The sequence below is a fragment of the Pomacea canaliculata genome, linkage group LG4, assembly GCF_003073045.1.
Source record: "Pomacea canaliculata isolate SZHN2017 linkage group LG4, ASM307304v1, whole genome shotgun sequence".
Lineage (NCBI taxonomy): Eukaryota > Metazoa > Mollusca > Gastropoda > Architaenioglossa > Ampullariidae > Pomacea > Pomacea canaliculata.
The window spans coordinates 1,983,530-2,008,933 of NC_037593.1; the positions used below are offsets into that span (position 1 = coordinate 1,983,530).

Sequence of the window (25,404 nt, forward strand, 5' to 3'; positions counted from 1 at the left end):
CACCGACGGAAAAATACTTTAACATATATAGAAGAATATTTTAGTTTTGTAAGTCTTTCAGATAACAAGTCCGATGGGAGCCTTGAGTCAAAAAGCTTTTTTGTTTTTTTCTTGGAATATAACCCTGTTAATTATGTGAAAAACATACAGCATAAGTAGTGCTGTATCATTGTCATAGGTATCTGGTATCTTTATGGTGTTTGCGGCAGAGGGGAGCTCTTGAAAGAAAAATATACATCTTGGTAACTGATGGTAGTCCCAAGGACAGAAAGAAACCCTGAAAATGTCTTTATATGTTTTACATTTACTTTATATCACAATGATACAGGACCCCAATTTTATGGATTAAGTCTTCATATTGTTAGACCTTTTTTGTTTTCTGCGATTTTTTTTAAGTAAACCACCTTTTGGGATTGCATTTAGTGATGTCCTTTCGTAGTGTGATGTCACAAAAAAAAAAAAAAAAAAACTGCTTGTAAGCTCGATTACGAAAAGCCCAGTTGAAGATTTTATTTTACTGCAAAGTTCTTTACAGAAGGATTTACCGGAGCCGCTGGATATTTTCTGGGGATTCTAAAAGCAAATAGTTCCTCAGCCTTTCATCACCAACAGGTATTAATATACACGTCTGAAGAGCTAATTGTAAAGGACAGTGCAACAGTTTAAAGAAATGTATATACTTAGATGCCGGTTTTTAACTTTTTTTTTTTTTTTTTTGCAATGAATTTATCGCCAAAACAGTGTGCAATAAATACTAGACTCCGCTACACACGCGCTCATCTCAGATCACGATTGCAAAAGAGAAATGGAAAACATTCCAAGTATTATACGTAGACAGAGAGATCTGTCAGAATAATAAAAACAAATGCACTAACAGAAGGAAAATAATGGAATCTTTGACACTGAATTATTTATCCACTCATAACGACTACACCACGAACGTCTCCGTGTCTTCGTAGCCAGTTTCAATAAACAACATTAATGATAGACTGGCAGTAGTGTGATTTCTGTAAAGTTCAAGTCTAACTTCTACACTAATGAGACTTGGCAGACATTTAATGTCAGTTCACTAACATTCTAATGAGAAATTATCAGTTTCAAAAACGACAAAAACAAAAAGGATGCTTTTAAGCAACTTTTGTCTCCACCTTGGAATCCCTGCCGTTTGTTTCTGAAAAGCAAGCAGAAGCTGAACTGATGCTACCTAACGGTCCCGACATTTTTTCTCTCTGTAAAGGCCTTTGCAGAAATAAAAGTTCGCAAGTGGGAACATGGAAACTGAGGAGCGATGAATAGACATATACATGGAAGGTAAACGATGTAAATTTAATTTTGTTTCTTTTTAATACTCCAAGGTAATAATCAGTCCATGTCCACAAATAAATAGAATACAGACTCATTCTTTACAAACATATCAAACAAATGGCTTTCAGTCTCGAACACAGACATACGTTATTTCTAAATGTAAACAAGCATCCCATTATAACAGACTCGAAGGAGAGCTTTCCGTCGTCTTTTTTTCCTCACCAACAAAAGAAAGATGGTTTTTCAGTGGAAGAAAGATTCTCGCATTTCAGACTAGTCACTTTGTCACTGCTTCAGTATAATCCGTTGGGCTGACTGTTCAAACCCCCGTAAAATCGTCTCCGAATCAGCATAGGCTGGTCAAAGTTATGCAAGAAGACAAAGGGTGCATCGAATGTCGCTTCACCTGGCGCACCCAACACCTGCGCAGCTGGCGAAAAGACAGGGTAGGCCCTGTGCAGCAGCCTGCTGAAGTCGGGTGGCGACAGGGCGCTGGTGTGGGTAGTGGTGCCGTACCGCGTGTCCGTCGCCGTGCCGTAGCGGGTGGGCCTGACGTAGAGGCTGGAGCGGAGGGACTGCAGCAGGTGGTTCATCGTCTGGCCGGACTGCAGACCGGTTACACGAGGGGCGTTCAAACTCCAGCCTCCTCCCTGCTGTGGGTGAGGTGCGAGTAGGTGATTGGTGGCTGGAGGCTGAGACAGGCTGTTGTCGATGTTTCTGATGGAAGAGTACAGCAGCGGACGTCGAAACTGAGGCTGGGCAGTGGTTTCCATGTTCACAGGACCTCGATACCGACCTGCGAATGGCGTCTCCTGCAACTGAACGGTCGTCTGGGCGTAGCGACCTTCCTGGGGAAGAAACTGTCTCAGACGCTGGGAGAGTTCTTTCAGCCTCGGCTCTCTTGACGACAACAACGACGATTTTTCGTCAGATGGCGCAGTAGGAACGACCGACGTAGTTGCCGTGCTCGAGGAGCTATCATTTGCGATGGAGGCTGCAGGGGGAGATAGTATATTCTGGGAGTCGCCAGGGTTTGTCTGGGCTTCCCCTTGTTTACCTTGCGAGGTCGACTGCGGGTGCTTCGCTTCGTTGACGTGGTTGGCTCTGGACAGGAGATAGGGCCTCTCCATAGCCGCGTTGATAGGGCCGTCATTTAGGGCTGACGGCGGGATTCCGATCTTGTCAGGAGGTGCTTCGAAAATGGAGAGTGCTGGAAGAAAACGCAAAGAAACCAGCGTGTGATTAAAGATCAGCTAAAACATTGATTTAGTAAACACTTATATGTCTGCTGCTTCTTACATGACATTAAAGTCTGCCAGAAAATTCTCCCTGAACTCACAGCATTTAGAAAGCTTCGTGTCTCTCTAGTTTGAAGAGAAAGATGGAGAAAGCAAGGTTTTTTTTTAGCATTTAGTTTAAGCATGTGATGTAACGATGATGTAACACTTGCAATCATTAGCACCTCTAAACATCGACAACAACAAGAGAGAAGAGATAACAGCATTGACAGCGACAACCTGATGATAACCTACTGTTATACTCGGGTGCAGCTGAAGCCGATGCGGCGATTGCACCACCATCATTGCCAGGCGAGGTAACTACCAGCATCTCCGGCGAGGTATCCGGGATGGAAGGCGCTACACTGGACCCTGCAAGTACAATAACTACATTTCATTCTCTCTTGTTGTGGAAAAGTCGCTTCCATCTACAGGATCCCGGTTATGTCTTAAGACAGGTTCTAACCTCTGGTCCGGCGTTCAGGGTTAATGTTTTATGGGGGCTTGCTACTCAATTATTCCACATAGCATCCTTCATTACAACCGGCGACAATAAAACCGAAAGTTTGGATTTTGTACCCGAACGATAAAACCTTCGAGCAGCACCACGTATGTCTACCTGTAGTGTTGGCAACGGTGGTTGTCACGTGACCTGACTGCTCCTCCTTCTGTGCAGGAACTGGCGTTGATGAAACAGAGGAATGAGACAACGATGTCAGCTCTGATGTCTGTCCTGACGTCTGGCTTGCTGTGTCCTGGCCTAATGAGGCCGTGGTGACCTCAGGAGAGGAGGTTACATTCAAAGAGCTGCGAGACTCATTCATCATGCTCTCCGTGACAGATGGAGACGGTTGGGCGTTTGCACCGGAAGTCAGAATATCATTCGACCCTGTAATAAGCATAAAATCTTTTTTGAGAAAATTACCGTCGAATAGAAAAATGTATTAACACACATTGCTTACCCATATAGAATTAACACACACGTCTTGCTTATACTCATTCCCGCCCTTCTTCCCTCGACATTCCTAACCTTTCTCAGGTTTATCTCTTGGCTGGGTCGTCACAGGCGACTGGCCTGGAGTTCGAAAACTGGTTCTGACCCTGCGTTTGTGCAGGGGCTGCAGAGGGCGCCAGTTGTTCACCAGGTAACTGGGGCTGTTGGGCTGGTCGCTGGCGCTGTGAGCGGACCCGTGATCGTGGGCCTCAAAGTGACCTTCCTCGTGCAGCAGGTGCCTCAGCTGGCTCAGCTGAAAACGACGAAAAATGTGCACAAACCAGTTCTGCGACACCTACCCCATCTCCAAACAGAAATAGACTACCGAATACGAAGCAATCTAGAGCCGTATGGAGGGGTTTTATCATGGCGTTTCTTGAAGGGGCGTCATCAGATCTCCTCTTCAAAGCCTAATCCCCTTACTGATTGACTTTCATTGAAGGCCCGAGAAAATGTCGTCAATCCAGACTTGTTTTCCAATTCATTTGCTACTACCATAGGACTTTAGAACACCTCGGTTCGAGACTTTGCCCAGTTAAGAAGTCTTTAATAAAAATCCCTACTGCCTAAAGTTGTGGAGAATCAAGATAAGGACTATCAAGAAGGCTGGTTCATTATAAAAAGGTGGTTTCTAATCTCGTCAGCTACCAAGATGGCGTCCAGGAAGTCTCGGCTACAGCGGTTAGCTTTGTCTCGTTAGGAAAACACGATGCAAATTGAAACCACTCTACAGGTCTCGACATTATTTTGATCTGTCTCCGCGTCTGTCCCAATGCCGTTATTTTAGTTTGTCTCATCAAAGCACTGTATGAAAGTGTCACGTGTCTTTGTTGCCGGCTTTCAAAAGGAGCGCGAGACTCACCTGTTTGACGGAAACTTTCTGCGGCTGTTCAAAGATAGTCCACGTGACACTCTCGTAGCACCTGGGTGTGGTCAGACTTCCGGCGTAGCGCCAGAAGCGTGACGTGTCCTCTGGCAGCAAGGATCGCAACTGTACGCCGTCCACAGTCCGGTGCTCGCCTGTACAGCGTAGACATAGTTCATCAATCATTGTGAAGTTCTACACACGCCATTAATCCATGTGACGTGATATATACGTCATCAACACTTGGGAAGCTCTACACTCGCCATCAATCTATATGACGTGCTATATACGTCATCAACACGTGTGACGCTCTACACACGCCATCAATCTATATGACGTGCTACATACGTCATCAACACGTGTGACGCTCTACACACGCCATCAATCTATATGACGTGCTATATACGTCATCAACATGTATGAAGTTCTACATTCTACATCAATCCATGTGACGTGCTACATACGTCATCAACACTTGGGAAGCTCTACATATGCCATCACTCTATATGACGTGCTAAGACGTCATTAATACGTGTGTGTAGTGCTACAAACGCTATCAATCCATATGACGTGCTACATACGTCATCAACACGTGTGACGCTCTACACACGCCATCAATCTATATGACGTGCTACATACGTCATCAACACGTGTGACGCTCTACACACGCCATCAATCTATATGACGTGCTACATACGTCATCAACACGTACATCGCATAGTTTCACACGTCAGCTGGTGCATGCTAGAGATAAATTTAATAACGTCTATAATAACGTCATGTATTGTCTAGCTGACAAGTGCAAAAACAAACACGTGACAGACGGTGTCACGATAGGTAGAGTACAGAAGGCGTCACTGAGCTCAACAAATCACCGGTAGAAATGCCAAAGAACTGCTGTTATGTATACAGTTTGCTCACAACCCTCACCTGCTTTGTGTATATATTGCAGAGTATCTGCCAGAGGCGCGAATGCAGGGTTATCTTGCTCCGAAATCTGCACATAGATGAGATAAGCAATCATTTGGGAGAAGCCACATAAGATTAAAGGAATGGTTACTTCTACTGTCAGCTTATTACCACACGCTCGACATCACGAATCACGTTAGCATCGGTAGAAGTGAGAAGAAAGAAAAGGTACAATACACATGCAGAAGAATTCCTGATGCTGCTGAACTTGGTTACAAAAGCAAAAAGAGAACTGTTGCTAGTCACGTGTGTGGTTCTGAGCGATCGGTGCTTACAATCAACCTACATGGAAGAGAACTCCGAGCACAGCCAGTCCATCCGGCTTCTCCATGGCGTTCATCAGTGTCCCGTACTTCTCCGCGTAGCTCACTACGTGCATCTGCAACATCACCAAGGCTTGTTATCACACAGGTTATCTACACTCGGCCGTCAATCTAAATGTTGTTGAACACGCACAAAACAACAACAAAGTAAATATCAACTTATTTATTTTAAGCCAACGTCAGCGTCAACATAGGCAGCAAGCTATTGAAATCGTCTTTATTTATTTATTTTTTTTTTTGCAGAGAAAAGAGAAAATAGAGAGCGGGTCATTAAAACAACAGAAATTAGGAATTGTGGGTAAAAAAATGTCGTTTTCTCCTTATGACGGGTGCATGTACCCGAACAACCAAACTGCGACACGGGATTACCAAGTACGCTTTGCGGAAGCATCTCGATCATTCATCTGTTTCTCCTTCTCTTTAAAGTTTAAGAGGTTGCATGACTTGGTGTCAAGCTCAAGTTTAACGCTTTCTAAAATTAGTTTTTCCTCTGTGAGAAGCAAGAAGAATATAAATGAAAACGATATAAAAAATATTGCTGCTAGAACTATCGTACTAAGTAAAAATAACTTGGATGTAGATCCTTTGATTTCTCTGGATATATCAAAAGCGGACTCCACGTTGACAGACAGGCATGACATCAAGAGCAACAGATGTCAGACTCATCACTCGACCGATTTCGTGCAGAACATGTTGTATGAGCTGGAGAACAGGACAATCGATGTAAGGGGGGGGGGAGTACACGTGACCCTCTGTCCTCATGCCACTTTCCCACCAAGACTTTTTTTTGGGCGCCCCTACAGGTAAAAGGGTATAAAGGTTATTCTGGACAAGCCCGTATAAAATAATTAAAACCCCGCATGTAACTTAAAACGAAGCCATTAGTTTGCCATAAACTATAAACCCAATAGATTTCATAGTTTCCGGAGGGCAAGGGAAGCAGCTAGGGAGGGGCTCTGGCATCTGATGGCTTCCGGCGCATGGCCTCCAGCATGGCGTCACACCGTCGTTGCTCTTGATGACATGCCACTGACGCCTGACGAATGACTTGTCAACGACGACGCTGACGAGCCCGTGAGGCGCACCTTGATGTTCTAACGAGAGTTGGCCGACGTCAGCCAGCGTCAGGCTGCGTCAGAAGGAGACTCGAGATAGCATCAGACCGTTAGTGGCGTGCTGATAACCAGACACACATACACTTACAAATACCACAGTCACCAAGCTCCGAAGTCAAAGAGTATTCGCAGAGATTTATAGATTTGCGAACAGTTTTGATTGTTGTTGTTTCTGAAATAGCTGACAAAAATACTAGACCTCCAGGTCAAAGGGATTTAAATTACCACCATCACAGACGGGCTGCTTTCCTTCTTTTTTATTTGAAATGTTTTAAACTAATTTAGTCTATACGTAAAAAATCCAATAATCAAGCAATCAGACATTGTAAGATTCAGGTATGTGTAACAGAATTAGTGCTGTATAGAGTTTATATATATACCTGTAACAGAATTGTGATGTAGTGTTCACGCATATGTTCAAAATTGGAGGTTGTTTACTGCAGAAAAGCAATCTGAGAAAAGAAGAATGAAAACACAAAAGAAGAAGGAATTACGGAAAAATTAGGAAGGAAAGAAAAAAAAAAAGGAAAGGAAAAACAAGTAAGAAAGTCAGAATAGAGAAATGAAGGAATGAGAAATTCCTGGCTGTCGTTACCTCCAGAGGATATTTCGCACCATCAACGGCGTGCTCGGAACCGACGTCATCCATGTCCCCCCAGTGGAAGTGGAACTCCGCCGTGCGATACCTCCCATCCAGTCCCCCGCCCTCCACCGCCATGTCACTCATCACCCGGACTGAGGCTGGACAAGGGTAGGCACTCTCGTAAGGTGATGTTCAGCAACAACTTTTATTTATTTCTCTTACTGTATGAAGCTAACGTATGTTGCTAGGTGTTGACGTAAGCAAAGAAAAGGAGAAGAAAGGTATGCTCTCAGTGGAAATACATATTTCAGTTTACAATTTTTTTTTATGTAAATGTTTATACATTCATTAATATGCAGTAGGTAAAATTCTACGTTTTCTGAAAGCAGCAACTTCGCACTTTGGTTAAACTGTAAGAAGAGGGGAGGAAATAACATGAAATAAATTATTGAGTTGGCTGTGTCGCAAACTTGAATGGGCCTCAGAAAAATTGAGAATAGAAGAATAAGAGTCAGGCAGCCAGCCAGTAAAAACAGATCGACAGACAAGGGGAGAGAAGAGAGAAAGACGAGGGGAGAGAAGAGAGAAAGGTGAGGGGAGAGAAGAGTCAAAAACGGAGAGAAAAGAGAGAGAAAGATGAGGGGAGAGAAGAGAGAAAGATGAGGGGAGAGAAGAGAGAAAGACGAGGGGAGAGAAGAGAGAAAGACGAGGGGAGATAAGAGAGAAAGACAAGGGGAGAGAACAGAGAAAGACAAGGGGAGATAAGATGGAGAGAAGCAAGCAGCCGACATCTACCTGAGTGCCCGTTGTTGGTGAAGTTGAGCTTGCAGCCGACGTCGACGGAGCTGCTGGTCCTGTTGAAGTTGATGAGGGTGAAGTCAGTGAGTGTCGGGTCATACAAGCAAGAGTGGGTATCGATGTTAACAGGTGACTGCTGCTCCCCCCTGCACTTGGGGTAGTGGACTGGCCAGTTGTCCGGCCCTGACATAAATAATAGTGTCAACGTTTGTGGCCGTAATGTTGAGAACAATAAGAAAAAGACTTTCAGAGTCGTGAAACAAAGTTAAGCTTAACAAAATAAGACTAAATAAATAAGAGGTTAATTAGACATAAGTATCAAACTGAAACGCCTTTAACAATAAAGCGTATATATTTTAACAAGGACAAAAAAGAGAAGAAATAATACGAAAAAATAAAGCTCTTTTTATTGCTACTCAACCGTCGGTTGGACTTAAAAACTACTACTTCTTCTGCTGCTGTTACTACTACTACTACCGATAATTATAATTTGAAAATGTTTCGTACAATGAAGGCACTAGCGATCAACAAATGTGTAATGACCATAACACTTACCTTCACTACCTTTGTAGGCCCAGTGATGTTTGGTGACAGAATGCAAGTCGACCACTGAAACAGACCCAATCATCGTGTTATCAGTCTGTTGATCGCGGTCATTGTCACTCGCATCATAATTATCAACACAAATATGTTTATCAAGGATAGGTAACCAACCAACCGATCAGCCAACCGACCAACCCAATACAGTTTAAGGAGGACGGTGACGATGGGGTGGTGGTGGTGAGGGAAGATAATGGGGATGATATTGATGACGATTATGCTAGCGAGAAATGCGATGATGAAAATAGAGGAGACTAAGTAGATGAATAATTCAGTATTTTTCATCACGACTAGGATATAAATGACCACAAGTCAAAAACTCGTGCGAGGTTCTTACAACACTTGCTCACACACAAAAGGCTGTCAGCAGAAAAGATAAAAGATAGCACGGAATGACATGAGTGGGCGTACGAAGGTTGCTGATAATTAACGACTGGGGATACTCTAATATATATGTGTAGTCCCCAGACTGGGCGCAGCTCCATCTCAAACATAATTATGAAAGGGAGAAGGTTTTAACAACAAACACACAAATAAACAAACCCTCGAGTCTTCATTTTAGAGAAAAAAATTGTTTTGCTTCGCGTTGATTTACAAAAATAACATCTTGCCCAGATGTGCTGCAAGTCGCAGTGACCTCATGCAGGGCCCGGGGTAGACGACCTCCGGGCCCTTGTAATCGTAAATTATTTTCCCATGATATAATAATAAGCTTACAAATCGATTATCAATATTTACATTTTATATTGTAACTTAATATAGACTGCAAACATTAGGACAAGTGCACTAGGGTCCTCATCACAACTTGAACACAGAGTTGTTTACACGTGAGCCGGCCCCCTTCACAGCCCGGGTACACCATACCCCTGACCCCTCTCGTCAGGCCTCGCCTCGTGTAACAGTTGCGACAAGCAGGAAGAAAGAGGATAAATGACCGAATAAATAAATAAACATAACATCCCACCAGCCACCTTCTACCCTCTTCCTCCCGAATGTCACCCGCATTCATTTAGTGACAAAGATTATTGCTGATGAATTCAGGTCAGTATTGTTCTTTCATCTCCCCGACCCCTCACCTCCAACTCACTACAATCTGTCAACAAACCTCCCCAACGTCCTTCGTGCATTTCCTCCTGTAGACAAGCGACCACAGACACAATTACAGATCTTTCCCGAGCTTTCTCCGAGGTCTGACAAGCAGCGCGTCAGAAACAAATTGTGGGAGATGGAGAGGAGGGAGGAAGAAAATTAATCTCGTCTGTCCTTTTCGCGAAGTGCTTTGGTAATCGTTTGTGTGGTCATATGACCAACGAGAAAGGGCTTCAGACATCGTTCTTTCTTACTGCGATTATTGTGTGAATTTTAGTCCCTCACCATGACCACTCCCGTACATGAAAGGCGAGAAAACCTCCTAACATGCAGACATGAAACTGCCAAACATGATTAAAGTGTTTAGAGTTAATGCACATCTGTACTTGACTGGTTTCACGAAGGAAGTGCTACAGGCGCAGAATCAAGAAGACACAGCTATACAAAATGATGAATACTGATGAATAGCTTGGTTACATCATCCAAAAATTATTATCGCCACCGTGACAGAAAAGTGTCGAAAATTGAACCGGGGTGGGGATGTGGGTGGATATCGTTAAATAACCACACAGCGAATGAGCACAGCTTGACAAAGGTTTCAAATGAATTACTCCTGGAGACTAATATTTATACTCTGTGTGTGTGTGGCTGCGTGTCGTGCAAGAGAGAGAAGAGAAAGGCGGAGAGAGAGAAAAAAAGAGAGAGAGAGAAGAAAACAATGAATACCAAGAAATGTAAACTAAAAGGCAACTCGATGAGCTTTCGGCTCGAGCTTCCTGCTGACACCAAGAATGATAAATGGCGGAGGTAATTCGCGGTGTTCACTGTCCATTATTCTCCGAGCCCCGCATCAACGCTTCCGCCTGCTGTGTGCGCACAGTGACGTCAGCCCGGAAGTTGCCGTGCAGCTCCAGGTAATCTGAATCACACCCATTGTCTTCTGGGCTTTTGTCAGGTAAACGTCCTGTGATGTCCACAAAGGTCTCCCCAGACCCATTGTCTTCTGGGCTGCATATACAGTTTACTTTAACAGCCAATGAGCTACATCCTACTGTAGTTCTTCGGTAGCTGTCATACAACACAATGCTGTATTGTGTCCGACCTCAGGGACATTCCGGCGACATTTACAGCTTGTTAAATATCATGAAAATGTGAAACTTTAAACGACTGCACTTGAACTTTAACCAATCAAAACAGAAGTAATAATGAAAATCTGAAATTGCAGGTAAAGTCTAAATAATAATGGTATCATGTCATTATCTTTCGGACGATGTTAAATGTAGTTATATTTACAAATAAACAATGTGCGATGAATGGATGTCTAGATACTTTTATGGATTAACAGCTATTAACTACCGTATACAATTTTAACGAACACCTTGTCCAGTAGAAGTAACGAAGACTAACTATCCCGGACATCACTCATTGTGTTGGTGGGGTTTATCCTTTCCTGCTTTCCATCTTGGTAATGCAGTGTTAGACAAAGACTTAATGTCATCAACATATCAATCATACAACGGTCTCGTAACTGCTATAATTAGTCTGTCTATTATTAGAAGTTTTTCATAACGACCTTCGTCTTTAAAGTCATTGTAGATGTTTCCGCGAAGAAAGTATATTTCAGGACATTTCGGTCATTGCCTCTGCACAACAGACATCCTTTTAGCACATCTGCTTTAAACAAATGACAAAAGTTAACTCGCAGTCCCTTTGACCTTTATGACCCCGCTTTTTAACGAGGAGACCTGCGACCTTCGCGTGACGTCAGCCAGAGTGCGCGCGTTCTGCTTCCAACCCATACCCAAAGCTCACTGATCCCCCCCGTGATTATCAAAAAGAGGAAACAGTCCACACCACAACACTAATATATAAACAGAATATTGAGTTCATTGACATAAGAACACTAACTACGAAAACCTTAGAGCAACAGTTTTGTCCACGTCAGAACATAAGTGTGGGAGCAGAACATTAATGTCACCCACATAACAACCCTAGCCTCGAAAATCTTAGAACATCAGCTTTGTCCTCTGAGAACATCAGCTTTGAAAAGCTGAGAAAATCATCATCATCTCCACTACATCACATTAGCTTCAGAAATAAACACGCGAACTTGAAGAACATGGCGTCCGTCTATTTTAATATTTAACTTCGACACATTTGGACACAATGAAAATGTTAAGTTCGCCACATTTCAACATTCGCACAAGAAGGCAAAGAACATGGAGAGTTGAGTACAACTCAGATCATGGTTGTCTCCTGTTGCATCAATCGGGAGAAATTAGGAAACGGGAGTGTCATGACCCGAGGCAGTCGAAACCTTTACTTTCACGAGACATTTTTACAGCCTTCAAGATCAATCCCTCTCGTGGCTAAGAAAAGTTGTTACATAATGCACAAATAAAACATTCTAACAGCACAACATTTGTAATCGACCTGTGTGTGTGTGAAAGTGTATTCCTATAGTTGAGCAAGATATCAAGATTGTCTAAGTTAGGGATGGAAAAAATATTCTTTTTTGCGGGCCGGTCTAAAAATTGTAAGCTACACGACGGGCCGGTAAAATACCAAAATCCCAGGCCACAAAACAAACCTGGTGATAATGGAATGAACAACAAATGATGACATAATGGCCTTCACTTTCTACGGCTGTTGAACTTGATAAATTAAATTTGAATTAAATTAACATATGCTGAAGAAAACAATGAAAACAAGTGTCTTTCACACTTTTGGCAGACTGGCAGGTCCCAAGACGTCCGCGGGCCGCATCCGTACTTTGCCCACCCCTGGTCTAAGATGTAGTAAACAAGTATTTCAAAACAACTAAAAATTATAAATATCCGTTCAAGACAGCAACTCCTCTCTTATTTTGAAAATCCAGGATGTAGAGGGCGGTCCCATGGCGCAACGGTTAGCGACTGTCACGAATACAGTGAGGGTTGGCTGTTCTGGGTTCAGATCTTGTCTTGGGCATACTGTTCTTTCTCTGCATGTGCATCTGTTTGCACTGCTGACTGCTTTGCCGTCATAATACGTTAAAGCCTCAATTGCTGGCTCGGCGTAAAACATCAATCCCCACCCATGTAGAAAACTTCACAACTTTTCATGTCATTTCTATCTCAGACAACTTTCAGAGACAAAAGAGAGGAAAACAGTTCTGGAGTAAGTCACACTTAAGAAAGGTCTGTAAGACAGATGAGTGAGAGATGCAAGATGAGAAAGACGGATACAGTGCTGGGTACTTACTCGGGTCGTCTCTCAGCAATGACAACATGAATACGAGCGACAACTTGGTCATGGGCACCGCGGCCACGGGCGCCATCCTTTCGGTGCTGTAGCAACTTCCGATGTTAAAAGAAGAGGAGGCACACCTTGAACACAGCTGTCACCAGGTGACTAAATTTTGCAGCAAGGAAGAAACTCGATGTGCTCAGCTTCCCCAAAATAAGGCTTCAAGATTATTACAACTTCGATGTCTGTAGCGATGAATATCCAGAAAAGTTTAAAAAGTTTTTTCTTCCTGTTTTAATGATCACGGAGGAAACCAGGATATGCGTGGCTATTGTAAAGGTTTGTTTTTGTCTGAAGATGGTGGCTGTAGATTATGTTCTCACGTTGTCGTCGTCGTCTTTGATGTGGCTGATACCTTGAGTACGAGGCGGTGGAGGCTGATGCCCGGGTCCCAGAGAAAGAGACGAAGGCACAGTGCCAGCAGAGCGGGTGGCCAGCAGACGAGAGCCTGGGACACACCGGGTGCCTGGCAACTGCTTCAACACCAGACCCTCTAGGCAGCAGCGATCTTCGCGCTTTGACAGTGGGACGTACAGGCTGCGCAGCCGCCCTGCCAGGTACACGACAGGTAGACCGCAGGTGACGAGCTTATAAAGCCCCGCTCTCGGGGCATTCAGGTGAGTAACACGTCATCGTTCTCTCTCTCTCTGTCTGTCTCTCTCTAGCTCTCTCTCTGTCTCTAGCTCTCTCTCTCTCAGTTTTACTTACAGCTTCACACAGATGCAAACATAGACAAAAAGCATAAGCCCACCCCACACATAAGCACGCTTACATACACATACACATACACATACACATACACATACACATACACATACACATACACATACACATACACATACACATACACATACACATACACATACACATACACATACACATACACATACACATACAGCCATATTATCTCTTTCTCTCACTTTCTACCCGCTTGTGCGCGCATTTATATATATATTTGTCTATTTCATTCTTTCTCTTTCTGTTAAGCATTGACATGAGCACTCACAATGGCACATGCACTCACGCACAGACTGAAAAAAAAATCAATTTTCACCGTTTCACCTTAAAATGTGTCCCAGGTGACCACCGTTGATTACAGGTGAACACTCACACAATCGTCCCACTGTACGACAGACAAAAAGAAAACACCTTTGACCATGGACTTCACCAACAGGACGTCGCCATGAAGGTGATGCTGTCTTTGTCTGATGTTTTCAAAAGATGAAATACTACCAACGACTTGTTCCCTTGAAGTTGGAGCTGAGGACAGTTCATCGTATGGACAATGACAGAGACTGATGACGTGTCTCTCAAAGCTCTTCTGTTCTCGACAGACTTCTGACCCAGTGTTACTGAGCTCATGACAACCCTTTCTCATCTTGTATGCAGTCTGCAACAGATCGGCAGTCACCTTGTTATATGATGCTGAGAAGGTAACTTAGGGCGTTCTGATTGGCTCTTTGGGGATACGCAACTTCCGGTCCACTATATATCTATCGTCTTCATGAGCATGCCGTCAAATGTCAGTTACAACAACAACAACAACAACAACAACAACAACAACAACAACAACAACAACAACAACAACAACAACAACAACAACAGTAAAAGGCGGGCTCAAAGCGCAATTACTGAGAAGAAAAACACACAAAGATAAGAATAATGGATGCTGGACTTCAAACAATAAGTTTCAGTGTTGTTATCATTATTTACGCCCACTCCCTTCCTTTTTCAAACTTTCTTTTTATGTGATGATATCTGCATATCACTCATTAATCATTTAGTGAGACTGCTTTGAAATGCTGTAGTAGAATAGAAAGAGGAGGTAGTGATAAATGAATTGGGGGACGGAATTTGAAGCCACGTGGATGGAGTCCCCCAACGCCCTGAAATGTTGACAAACAACTGTAGGGAGTTCACGCCTATATTTGCACTTGTTATCAAGGGCTAGCACCAGGATATGGTGCTCGATAAGAGCGATGGAGAAAACATCAGCTGCGTCGTGTACCTGATGACACCGAGGAGGTAGGTCGGCGTTGACGATGACCCTCAATGCCCATTTTTTTTTAATTTTCTGCCTACAAACGGTTATGTCATTAGGACCATCTCCGCTTGCCGACATCTTGCCAACAAATCTCTTATTATTAGTTTTCTGCCTTCCCGTTCTTAAAGTGCATGTTCAGTGCGCTGAGGTCAAAGTCAAGAGCGTGTTTGTGATGCATGTAAACTTGATGAGATCGAGCCATTTAAATACCATTTTTTAAAATTCAGCAGATTAAAAAAAATTGTGATAGATCGATCTTTTTCTGATTGGTAAAGATTATAATCAAAAAAAAAAAGAAGAAAGAAAAGAAAGTAGTGAATGGAACAATCCACTCAAAGGAAATCCGGGCGTAGGAGTCATACTTTCTTCAAGTCTTTCATAAATTCCCCAACTGTGCTTGTCTCATCATTTTCTATTTGTCGTACCTGTTTGCTTGGCTGATTGGTGGCTTAAAAATTCCCCATATACCTAACTGTCGGTTTTCTTGTCCAAGTCTTCACGAAGAAGGTCGTCAGAAGCAGGAAGAGTTTCCGTTCCGTTTTGGGACAATGGGAATGTGAGTAACAGGTCCTCAGCAGGAATCTCACCTTGTCCCCTCTTCCTCCCACACGGAGATGTTTTGGGGAATCCCATGACCTTGTTTTTCTCTTGCCATCTGCCTGTCCACCCCAGTGAGGACACAGGCTACATGAGCAGGATTTTCTAAATGAGACTTGAGCTTGAGATTAGGATGCATTAATTTTGCCCGACATGTTCGGCGGTGACATAAAACATTTCATTGTAGACGCCTGTACATATACAAAGTGCAACCACAATAAGGCAGAAACCAGAACAATAGAATGCTTGAAAAAAATGCATGAAGTGTTCTAAAGTGTGCTTGACTGTTCTGTACAAAGCCAGCTCTCGATAAACATACAGTAGCTCCCTGTCATGTCCACATGTTCACTTACCGAGATATAAGGTGCTATATCAATGAAAGTGTGATGATATGCTTATTCTTCTTTACATGGGGGCCAAGGGGAAAAACTGAGGTGGAAAAGATATTCGAGGAAATCTGCATTCTCTGTGACGGAAACTAACATAAAAATCTCTAATTTATTCAGAAAACTCGACCTCTCGGCCCTAGGCGGGTTTGGAAAAGAAAAGAAGGGGCGGGGCATGGTGGAAAAAGACAGGAGACTGGATCAGCATAACAATTCCAAATAACTACTGAAAGATGATTAGAATTCCCTTTAAAAGCATGGGACACAAGCTAGAAACTGTTGTAAAAACATGTCCCCAGTCACTGTTGTGGGAACAAAGGTTTATGTGATATATAGCATCGCCTCCAGCGAGTTAAACACAGAGGACTCAAGGCACGACGTTTTTTAATTCCAAAATCAAGTGGGGTTCATGACCCAGTGAAAAGATTTACGGCAAATAATAAACAGGATTGTGAAAATAGGATGTCCTTGACAGTGTTTGCTGTTGTCAAGGTCTTCAGACTTGACTGTTTGGTTGTATACTTCTCTGTACTTACTAGGATAGTGCTACCAGCAGCAATACCAGCACGAGACCTCCATCAAGTTCGATCCATTGTTGCATGAGTTTGTGAAAAGAAAATTTAGCACGAGGTAATTTGCTATGGTGAGATGAATTGCTAATTAAATCTTGGGGAAATCTTTGTTTTGTAAATTCGGAGAAATCAGTGAGGTCAACCAAACTCTTAAGAGAGAGAAACAAAGTGTAAGACCAGTAATAATATTAAGAACAGACTTGCGTTTGCCGGATTTTTAGGCTTAATGCTGAGTCCTTTCAGGAAGTTATGAGCGGCATACTCCAGAACAGTTTTCATGACAAACTAATTACAAATGTCTAAAAAAAATATAAAAATAAAATTATCTTGAAAATACTGCATTTGTGTTTACTTTCGAACTTGGAACGAATGTTGTGGCGAATCTAGGAGTCAGTGCGCATGCATATGATGGCCGCCTGGAAGTCGGAGACTGGTGTATAGCATATCAAGTCGTCATCATCAGGGCTGCCGGGATTATTGCTGCTGTGTCTGGGGTCTGGTGTGCACAGTCTGCTTAAAGACACCCCCCAACATGTGTCCTATCCTCTGTGTCAAATAAAGCAGGTTAAAAGTCGCATCACTCAGTGAAAATAAATCTATAATCAACGACCTGAAAGTACATTGGGTATAACCACAGGGTGAATGCTACTCATTATTTTTCGAGGAAAAGAGTTGCCTTGAAAAGAAACAGGCTGAAAAAAAAAAACCCAAAAAAAACACACACAACAACCTTTCTCCCTATCTCCCCCCCAGAAAAGGAGAGAGAGAGATCAAGACATTCCTGGAAAATTCAGACCTGCCATACATGCCAAGCGACCTGTCATATGACGGATATCCTCAAGTGTAGAAGCATAATTTCTGACAGTGAGTTCTCTCTACCTCGTTATGCTCGGTCGTATTGCCCATATATGGTCATACCTAGCTTCATCATGACGGAGGTGCATGCACAGCAACCATGACGTCATCATGCAATGGTTGCGCGCCTTCATCCACTCAGACTGGTCTCCCCACTGCTGTGCATTCATTACCTTTGCTCGTTCTTGCTCTTCATTTCTCGTCTACATTCCCCGTGAGCACCCCACCCTCTACCCATCCAGACAGAGGATGGGGGTTGTGTTGATAATGGGTATGTCTCGTTTCCCTGCCAACACAACGGCTGACGTAGTTGTCTTCTGAACAAAAACTCTTTCCTGCTCGCACATTCCGGTCCTGTTTAATTTCTACTCCTACGGAAAACTTGTGCATTCTGGAGACTTTTCTGCGAAGCCATGCAATCAAGTATTTCCAGATATCCGATTTCCTCCGTACGGAAACACCATTTATGATAATATTTTAGCAGTGATTCTTTGCTTTTTTATGGAAAAAAACTTAAAAATACACAGGAGCTTTCATTGTAAAGAGCAGGAGAGTTTTCTTTTTGTCTCTTTACGGTGAGTTTTTGCATCGTGTTCTGGAATTCTGCGCTAAACAGTCCCTTCATTATGGTCATAGGCGGTAGCTGAACAATTATCTTGTAATGTAAGCCTTCTTTCCAATTCAATATCAACCAACCCTATCAAAAAAAAAAAAAAGCGCAGAAATACGTATTGGATAATATCAGGTTGTGAGTTGTAATCACGAACTTGTATTACTGGACTGCCGGCAGACAATTTTTTTCCAGTTCACTAAAACGAGGCAGGTGTGTACAAAGCTTCCGGGTTAGTCACATTCATTAAGACTCGTTGAGACTAACAACAATCCACCTCTACGTGTCCGTGGTACTAATGAGCTTCCTTTATTTCCCTACGCATGAGTGGTTGAACAGGAACGAAACTCCACTTGCGAAATTTTCTGTAGTTGCTACGGGCCAGCAGCTTTCAACACTACACTGTCCTAATTCAGAAGGACAGCTGTTCACTATATCATTAAGTTTATGATCGTCATCTTCATCGGCTGTTAAACTAATGCTGAGAAGAGCAAGTCGCACGACGAAAACACCAAAATGCTCGTGAACAACGCAAGAAACAGGGTCAAAGGTTAGAGGGAGAGCTGGAAAGATCGCTCACAGCAACTGACGCCCGGGGCGTTGACAATGACATGAACACATTTCGTGCAACAGAATAATGAGGCAGAAGGAAGAAGGAACTGTCAGTCTGTTACTAAAAAAAGTTTAACGGATGTAAATAAGTGCGCGCGTGCGTGAAAGAGAGAGAAAGATGCAGGTACATGTAAAATTAACAGCAATACTGTCAGGAAATGGCGACATGTTAACTTTCTAACAGTTCATAAACGGCATCACAGGAAAATAAAATAATAACTTTTGAGGAGTGTTTGAATCGTATGCATCAGTTAAGTGATCTAACAGTTTAACAAATGCCATACCAGATACTTGCAGACATTTCTTTGCACAGCCTTCTAACATCTCTCCTCAAATGCATGTAATATGTAAGAAATTGAGGTATTTATTAACATGATATACATTTGCCATTTCATTTCAGGTGCCAAACAAATTCATGAAACTGCGGACTGGATAAATTTGACAGTAACTGAAGATTTTGCTCAGATATTATTTCATCTTTCTGCAGCCATACTAAAGCAACAAAAGCTGGTAAAAAGATACTAAAAAAAAATCATAACAGCAAAATCATGGGAGTTTTTTGTCTTTTTATTTATTGAGATTTCCTGTCATATTTGCAACCTTGCAGTGTATCTCCGTGAGACTTGACAGAAAAAAGCATGACCATTAAACCTTCACCTTCTACAGTTTGACATCTATGACTTGACATTAACATGCATTCTCCTTTACGACCCAAGGCAGGCAGCTTGCTTGCCCCATGCACAAAAGGGATGCTGCTTTCCCCAAACATCCTGTTCTCTACTCTTCTAAAATTAAATTAAGATACTGCACTACAACACGTAAGTTTACTTACTGTAGCAGTACTGATAAAGTAATATGCAAGCTACACCTCTTAAAAAAGTCTTGTGATAGGCCTTTAATCCATCATCCAACCTTCAAGAATGTTTTATGCTTATGGTCCCATGCACTCTGGAAGATTCTACAGATCTGTCTAGCTGCTGCTGTTGGCAGCCTTGATTTATGATTACACATTGTCAGACAAGCAGCTTTGTCTTTTTTTATTCGGTGTTCCATAATGCTCCACAAAAGAGCTTGGTGATAAAATGTTAAAAAAAAAAAAAAAGCTGCAAAAGTGCAACAAAAAGTGAACCGCAATAGGCACAAAACAAAATTATTTAAAGTACAGAATTCTTCTGATTTAATACTGTACAGATAAATATAAAATGTAGACAGCCATTATAAAACTCCCCCACCCCCATTTTCTAATGCCTTCACAAAACAAGAAGAATGACATAAAAAGAAATTTATGCTTCATTAATGCTTCCATCTGATAACCTATATCCTAAGAATTTTTCTTCTTGGCATATATACTTTAATTTTAAATAGATGAGTCTTTTTCAAGATATTTTGTGATGAAGTTGCTTACACACTTATGCATATATACGCAGCTTCAAAGAACAGCAATCCCTGAGTCTGCAAGTCACCAGCATCTTGTCACAAAGTTGTTTAAAGATGCACAAGGAATCCCCTGACAACTGCTCTACAGCACATTAAAAAAACCCATAATGGCTGTCTTTTGGCTCCAACATATCTACAAGCTCCTAATACTTGACACACCAACGCAAAATGAACAAATGTCATGTGCTTTCTCCAAAAAGCATGGAAATATTCCTACTGAATGACTTCTGTACTGTTTATTTGTCCTGGTAAACCGTGGTAGTCTCAAAGCGCTGTTTATTGGTATCAAGAATGAAGACGCAAAGTTCCGAGATCTGCAGCATGTGATTTTCACCCCTACAGAATTACACTCACAGATATTCTTTTACAAAAAATAAGCACAAACCAGGCACTTGGAGTGTTAGTGAAGTATGTACATCCAAGCTGACTGGAAGTTTTTGTTGTCAACCAGTTATTAACAATTCGCACACAAATCTTCTAATGCACCAGTGTCAAAAAAAGTCTGAAGCTTTCTGTCGTTTGGGAAGCTGCAGCAAATCATCAGTGATGGAAGATTTTTCTTTGTCTGCAGTCTTCAAAGCGTCTAAGGAGTGTCTGCTGCCTGGTGTGTTAGAAGGCCTTGAGGAGGCAGGGGAGGGAGTGGAGGAGAAATGCAAAGGAGTATTGTCCCCCAAGCTACGGGTAGGGGATGGACTGTAACTTGCTTGTAGGGCTGTGTCTGTGTGAGTTCGAACACCGAGCCGTTTACTGGCCAGTCTTTGTGCTGCTGGTGACATGCCACTGAATCGCTCCAGAGGACTCATGTTAGGGGATGGCCTGTCAGACAGAAAATGTGGTCAAAGCAGAGAATTTACATTATACTGAAATTATCTCTCGAATTGATCTCTCGAAAGTTTAAGACTGTCATGTTTTGTAGGTGTTGTACTACATTAATTTTAATACATCATAACCTAATCAAACAATAACACACGGGGACACTACACCCTTTATGTTTGCTGATAACTTGATCCAGCCGACATTGACTGGCAAAACAAGTTGTTCTAATGCCGCATGATTAACTTACGAAGCAAGTCGCCGAGTGACATGTTTCAAAGCTTCCTCCTTCTTAGCCCTGTGTGCTTTGCTGGCCTTTTCTGCCAGTGCCAGAGCAAGTTGATCTCGTTTGGGAACTTCTGGTATCTGAATATAAATATACAAGAATGTATTTTGGGGATCCATATATAAACACAAAACTCAACAGTGTTCAAGACTAAAACTATCTTTTCAAAATAGCAATATTTTTTAACATTAGAACTTGGAAAATGCCATATTTAAAAACAACTAACTAAGCAAAATGTTTGTATTTAAATAAAAGATGAATCTATGTGAGACAGGAAAAAAAAAAGTGTTGAGAATCAGTTTAAGACAAACAATAAACAGCTTGTTTATGGCAATTAAGAGGCATTTTGCTCATGGATGTAAAACAAGTCTATTCAGAAATACTGTAGGCTTACTTTGAATACTGGTCCAGGTGTGCGTGCAGGATGGCCCTCCAGCTGAAGAGGAGTACCTTCCACTTCTCCCCATGTCATGAAAGGTGATTCCTCAACCCCTGGTGCTGGGGAAGGAGTGCCTACAAACTTGAATCCATTCACCTGGGGTGTCTGGATGGTTAACTCGCGACCATCATGGCCAATTTTTCCATGATTTATCAATGCCTTGTATATTGTTGCTTTTTGCAGCGCCTCTTTACTCCGAATCGTTCCAAAAGGGTTTTCTGCAAAATGGGTGTTTTCATGCTCGATTGTACGCTTCTTGAACTTGTTCATCTCAATGAGCTCCTTGGCACTGTACTCAACACCTGCATGCGAAACCAAACATGATATATGGAAAGCCTCTGTTAAGATGCCCTAACAGAACTACTATATTCCCTGAACTTGATGCTATCCATACAGAAACAAGCAAATTCTTTAACAGGAAGTTCTAAGGAATTAAAATGCTAGCAAGTAAATGCTGACATGCTATGTACAGTATTCCTTTAGACTCTAAACCTTTGTTTAACAGATAACAATATGACAGAAGAATGTATACAAATGTAGTAGGTGAACTTTGTGAAAATACTTGTCTTAATGAATAAAGTACTTGTAAAAATATTAAGTTTAATTGTCAGAAACTACTGCTAAAAAATACTGCATGATGGATAGTTCAAGAACTTATGCAGTAAGACATGTCTTTCTTCTTCCTAAACTAAGCGGTGCGGAAAAATTCAATCTAACCAGCCTAACAATAAAAGCAACTTTGTTTCACACCTAACCACCTCAAATCGGCATAATTACAATCTGTTGAAGATCATAAAATACTTCTTACCTTCTGGCACATACATTACCGCATTGTGAGGCTTGTATGTCCAAGTATCAAGCTGTGCTGGGCGTGGCTTGATAGCTGCCTGTTCTTCTATGCTTGGCAGAGCAATCTTTCTCTCTTGTTCCTAAAATATATATAACTACCGAATGCAATAAGGGCAGCAAAATGAGAATTTGTACTGAATCAATCCCATAATAGTCTACACAATTATTTTAATAAAATGACAATGCTCAAAACCCCAGTTCCAGTGTCTCAGCTTGCTAGAAACTGGGTGAATTTAAAAAAAGATGTTAATGCAGCTTCATGGACTTTATGCAAGATGACAAAATGCTTTGGTGACATTGTGTTAAAACTAGTTTTTTCCTATTTTCATTTTAGCGCAGCATGCAATATTTTAGGTGTGGTGGTGTGTCAAATATGCTCCAAAAGTGAAAATTCTCAAAAGATAATCATTTTGACCCATGAACAAGCTAAACATAATGATGCCCCACTTACCAAATTTTGTTTGTTTTCATTCTCAAACAGCCAGGCATGCTTTTCTCGATTTTTGCGCTCACTTTCAGCCAGGATATCCACAAATGAAGCATTATCTTCACTTGTGTTTTTTGCTAAGAAGCTGTCCAGACTTTCCAATGGTTCTTCTGAAAAAAAGCCACACCAAGCCTTTAGCACTGACCCTGACACAAGATCACAGCTAATATTTGCTTGAAATTCTCAAAGAATTTTTAACCTTTAGTTTTTATTTTCTTGTTAAGAAACAGAGTAACAATCCATGATTATTGAGGTTCTGTACTTCGTGGATTAAAAAAAAAAATTCAGATTTTTTCCCACTATTTCCAGTGTCAATCAAGCAAAAGTCATTTATGAGCAAATTCTCTGGGTTCTTCCCAAAATTTTACTGAAATTTTCAATTTACTCATTTGTTTAATAGATTTTATTTACTTCTACAACTATCCCAGACTCTATTTCGAGATTAGTATATTATTAGAGATAAAAAAAATCTATATATGAACACTTCCTACTTCTCTTGCCAAACAGAATAAAGATAATATGTGCCTTGTTCTACAGTAGACTCTACAGGCTTTTCTTCTATGTTCCATGGCTTGTCAACCTCCTCCTCTTTATCTCTCCTAATTGACTGTGACACAGGCCTCCCCTCACTCACATCAGGTGTTTCAAATGAAGATGGAGTGTTGTCTAGATCAAAGTAAAAAATCCTCACAGATTAACATTGGCAACAAAATTTGTTGTACATCATTTAAGTGTATGTTATTTATTATTAAATACTTTTCATTAATAAAAAAGGGCTTTAGTCCAAATCACATCATATTCAGAAGACTAATGATAAATTACAAGTGTATGTGCTAACGTACCCTCAGATCCAGGGATCAAGGATTAGGAAAAAGAAAACATAAAACTGCCTTTGAAGAACATGGATACAGTACTGCAAATATTAGTAAACCATCACCTAGAAGACCATTTTAACTTAAAACTATCTTATATAAGTATTTTATAACAACAGTACCAATTAGTTAAGCTCTACACTCTACACAACTTGTGTTCCATGGAAGATGTATTTTGGTTGGGAGGTTTATTCCAATCAAGATTGGAAAATACATTACTTGGGTGGCACCCAATGCTATAAGCCAGCTGGGCCTAATTTAAACAAACAAAACCCACCCATTCACTCCCCAAGACATGAAGTAAGTATTATGTAGTTCATGAAAGGCAGTTCATTAACAGCCCACAACTACCCGTACCATTTTTCTCTGTTCAGTCTGCTCAGCTTCACTTTCCTCTGTTCAAGCAACTTCACATGGCACCACACGTTATCCAAGTAAAGCAATTGTACCCAAAACTTTAAATAAAATATCACAATTCAAGCATGCCCTTGTTGCTGTTTTTTGAAAAAAAAATAAACATACATTCGCTTGGAATTCTGGTTGAAGTTGGACATTTGCCCCCATACTTCATCTGAAGTTCTCTCAGCCTGACAAGATCATTTCGCTCCAGAGCATCAAAGTAATCCTTTTGTATATTAAGTGTTGGAAGGTCAGGGAAAAAGTCTCTTTCAATGATCTTCTCTATGCGCTGAAATGAAAAGAACCCACTTAGCTCACAGTGTACTCATTAAATTTATCAAAATATGATCAAAATTTCAAAAAGAAGACATAGTAAAGTAGTCGAATCGATAGTTAAATGAAAGTATCCTGTCACACTTTTAAAATGTTCTCATTCGCATTAAAGTAACTGAACAAAATTGCAGATTATTTCACCTCCTGTAAACTGTTTGCTTAACGAATAGTAAAAACATGCTCAGTTTTACATTTTTTAAAAAGCATGAGAGAGAGAGAGAAAGTGGTACGATGAAAAGGAGAAAGCAATAACAACTGTCATGTACTACAGCTTTTCAATCACTTGTTCAAATTCGAGTCACAGACAAACTGCCAAACACCCACCTCCACATAACTATCTTCATCCAAAATCGTTGGCTTTTTGGGCTCTTTCTTCGACTTCACCGAGTTCACAACTTGTACAACACCATTGTTTTCCTTTTTCAGAAGGGCCATGGCACCCAAATACTACCAATCTCATTGAATCCTAATATTTATCGATTCTTCTGAACGCTGAAATGAGATTATCCCATTACAAAACATGATAACTTTCTTCGAAGCATACTACGTACGTTCTACTGCGCTTGTTTAGAACCGAATACTAATTTATGAATATGAGAATAAACCA

At 41.5% G+C, this 25,404-nt stretch overlaps 2 protein-coding genes across 3 annotated transcripts; both read right to left on the reverse strand.

Moving 5' to 3' along the window:
- Nucleotides 1-1,499: 1,499 nt before the first annotated feature.
- LOC112563060 (mucin-5AC-like) lies at nucleotides 1,500-14,469 on the reverse strand. 2 transcript variants are annotated; one of them, XM_025236770.1, is made up of 12 exons: nucleotides 14,269-14,469; nucleotides 13,162-13,756; nucleotides 8,785-8,838; nucleotides 8,227-8,412; nucleotides 7,444-7,589; nucleotides 5,697-5,789; nucleotides 5,372-5,438; nucleotides 4,439-4,596; nucleotides 3,613-3,829; nucleotides 3,202-3,471; nucleotides 2,838-2,954; nucleotides 1,500-2,515 (listed from the first exon to the last, which is right to left on the reverse strand). In XM_025236770.1, the coding sequence occupies exons 2-12, from the start codon at nucleotides 13,235-13,237 to the stop codon at nucleotides 1,599-1,601; spliced, it is 2,301 nt and encodes a 766-aa protein (XP_025092555.1). In that variant the 5' UTR covers nucleotides 13,238-13,756; nucleotides 14,269-14,469; the 3' UTR covers nucleotides 1,500-1,598. The 2 variants fall into 2 exon arrangements, with proteins under 2 accessions (XP_025092555.1, XP_025092554.1); XM_025236769.1 differs by lacking the exon at nucleotides 14,269-14,469 and having other exon boundaries at nucleotides 13,162-14,033.
- A 4,959-nt stretch (nucleotides 14,470-19,428) lies between these two features.
- On the reverse strand, nucleotides 19,429-25,361 carry LOC112562430 (splicing factor ESS-2 homolog). Its single transcript, XM_025235695.1, has 8 exons — nucleotides 25,122-25,361; nucleotides 24,588-24,753; nucleotides 23,719-23,859; nucleotides 23,158-23,303; nucleotides 22,666-22,786; nucleotides 21,813-22,159; nucleotides 21,383-21,498; nucleotides 19,429-21,135 (listed from the first exon to the last, which is right to left on the reverse strand). Exons 1-8 carry the CDS (start codon nucleotides 25,230-25,232, stop codon nucleotides 20,811-20,813), a joined length of 1,473 nt encoding a protein of 490 aa, XP_025091480.1. The 5' UTR covers nucleotides 25,233-25,361; the 3' UTR covers nucleotides 19,429-20,810.
- Between the last annotated feature and the right edge of the window lie 43 nt (nucleotides 25,362-25,404).

Bases quoted from the DNA above. Each gene is read 5' to 3' on its own strand.
- LOC112563060 (XM_025236770.1), bottom strand. From the start codon at position 13,237: ATGGCGCCCGTGGCCGCGGTGCCCATGACCAAGTTGTCGCTCGTATTC. The intron at 8,413-8,784 runs GTAAGTGTTATG...TATTTATGTCAG, and splicing joins GGCCTACAAAGGTAGTGAAG to GGCCGGACAACTGGCCAGTC. The intron at 2,955-3,201 runs GTAGACATACGT...TTGTACTTGCAG, and splicing joins CACCGTTGCCAACACTACAG to GGTCCAGTGTAGCGCCTTCC.
- LOC112562430 (XM_025235695.1), bottom strand. From the start codon at position 25,232: ATGGCCCTTCTGAAAAAGGAAAACAATGGTGTTGTACAAGTTGTGAAC. The intron at 24,754-25,121 runs GTGGGTGTTTGG...TTTTCATTTCAG, and splicing joins ATGAAGATAGTTATGTGGAG to CGCATAGAGAAGATCATTGA. The intron at 22,160-22,665 runs GTAAGAAGTATT...TTTCGCATGCAG, and splicing joins GGTAATGTATGTGCCAGAAG to GTGTTGAGTACAGTGCCAAG.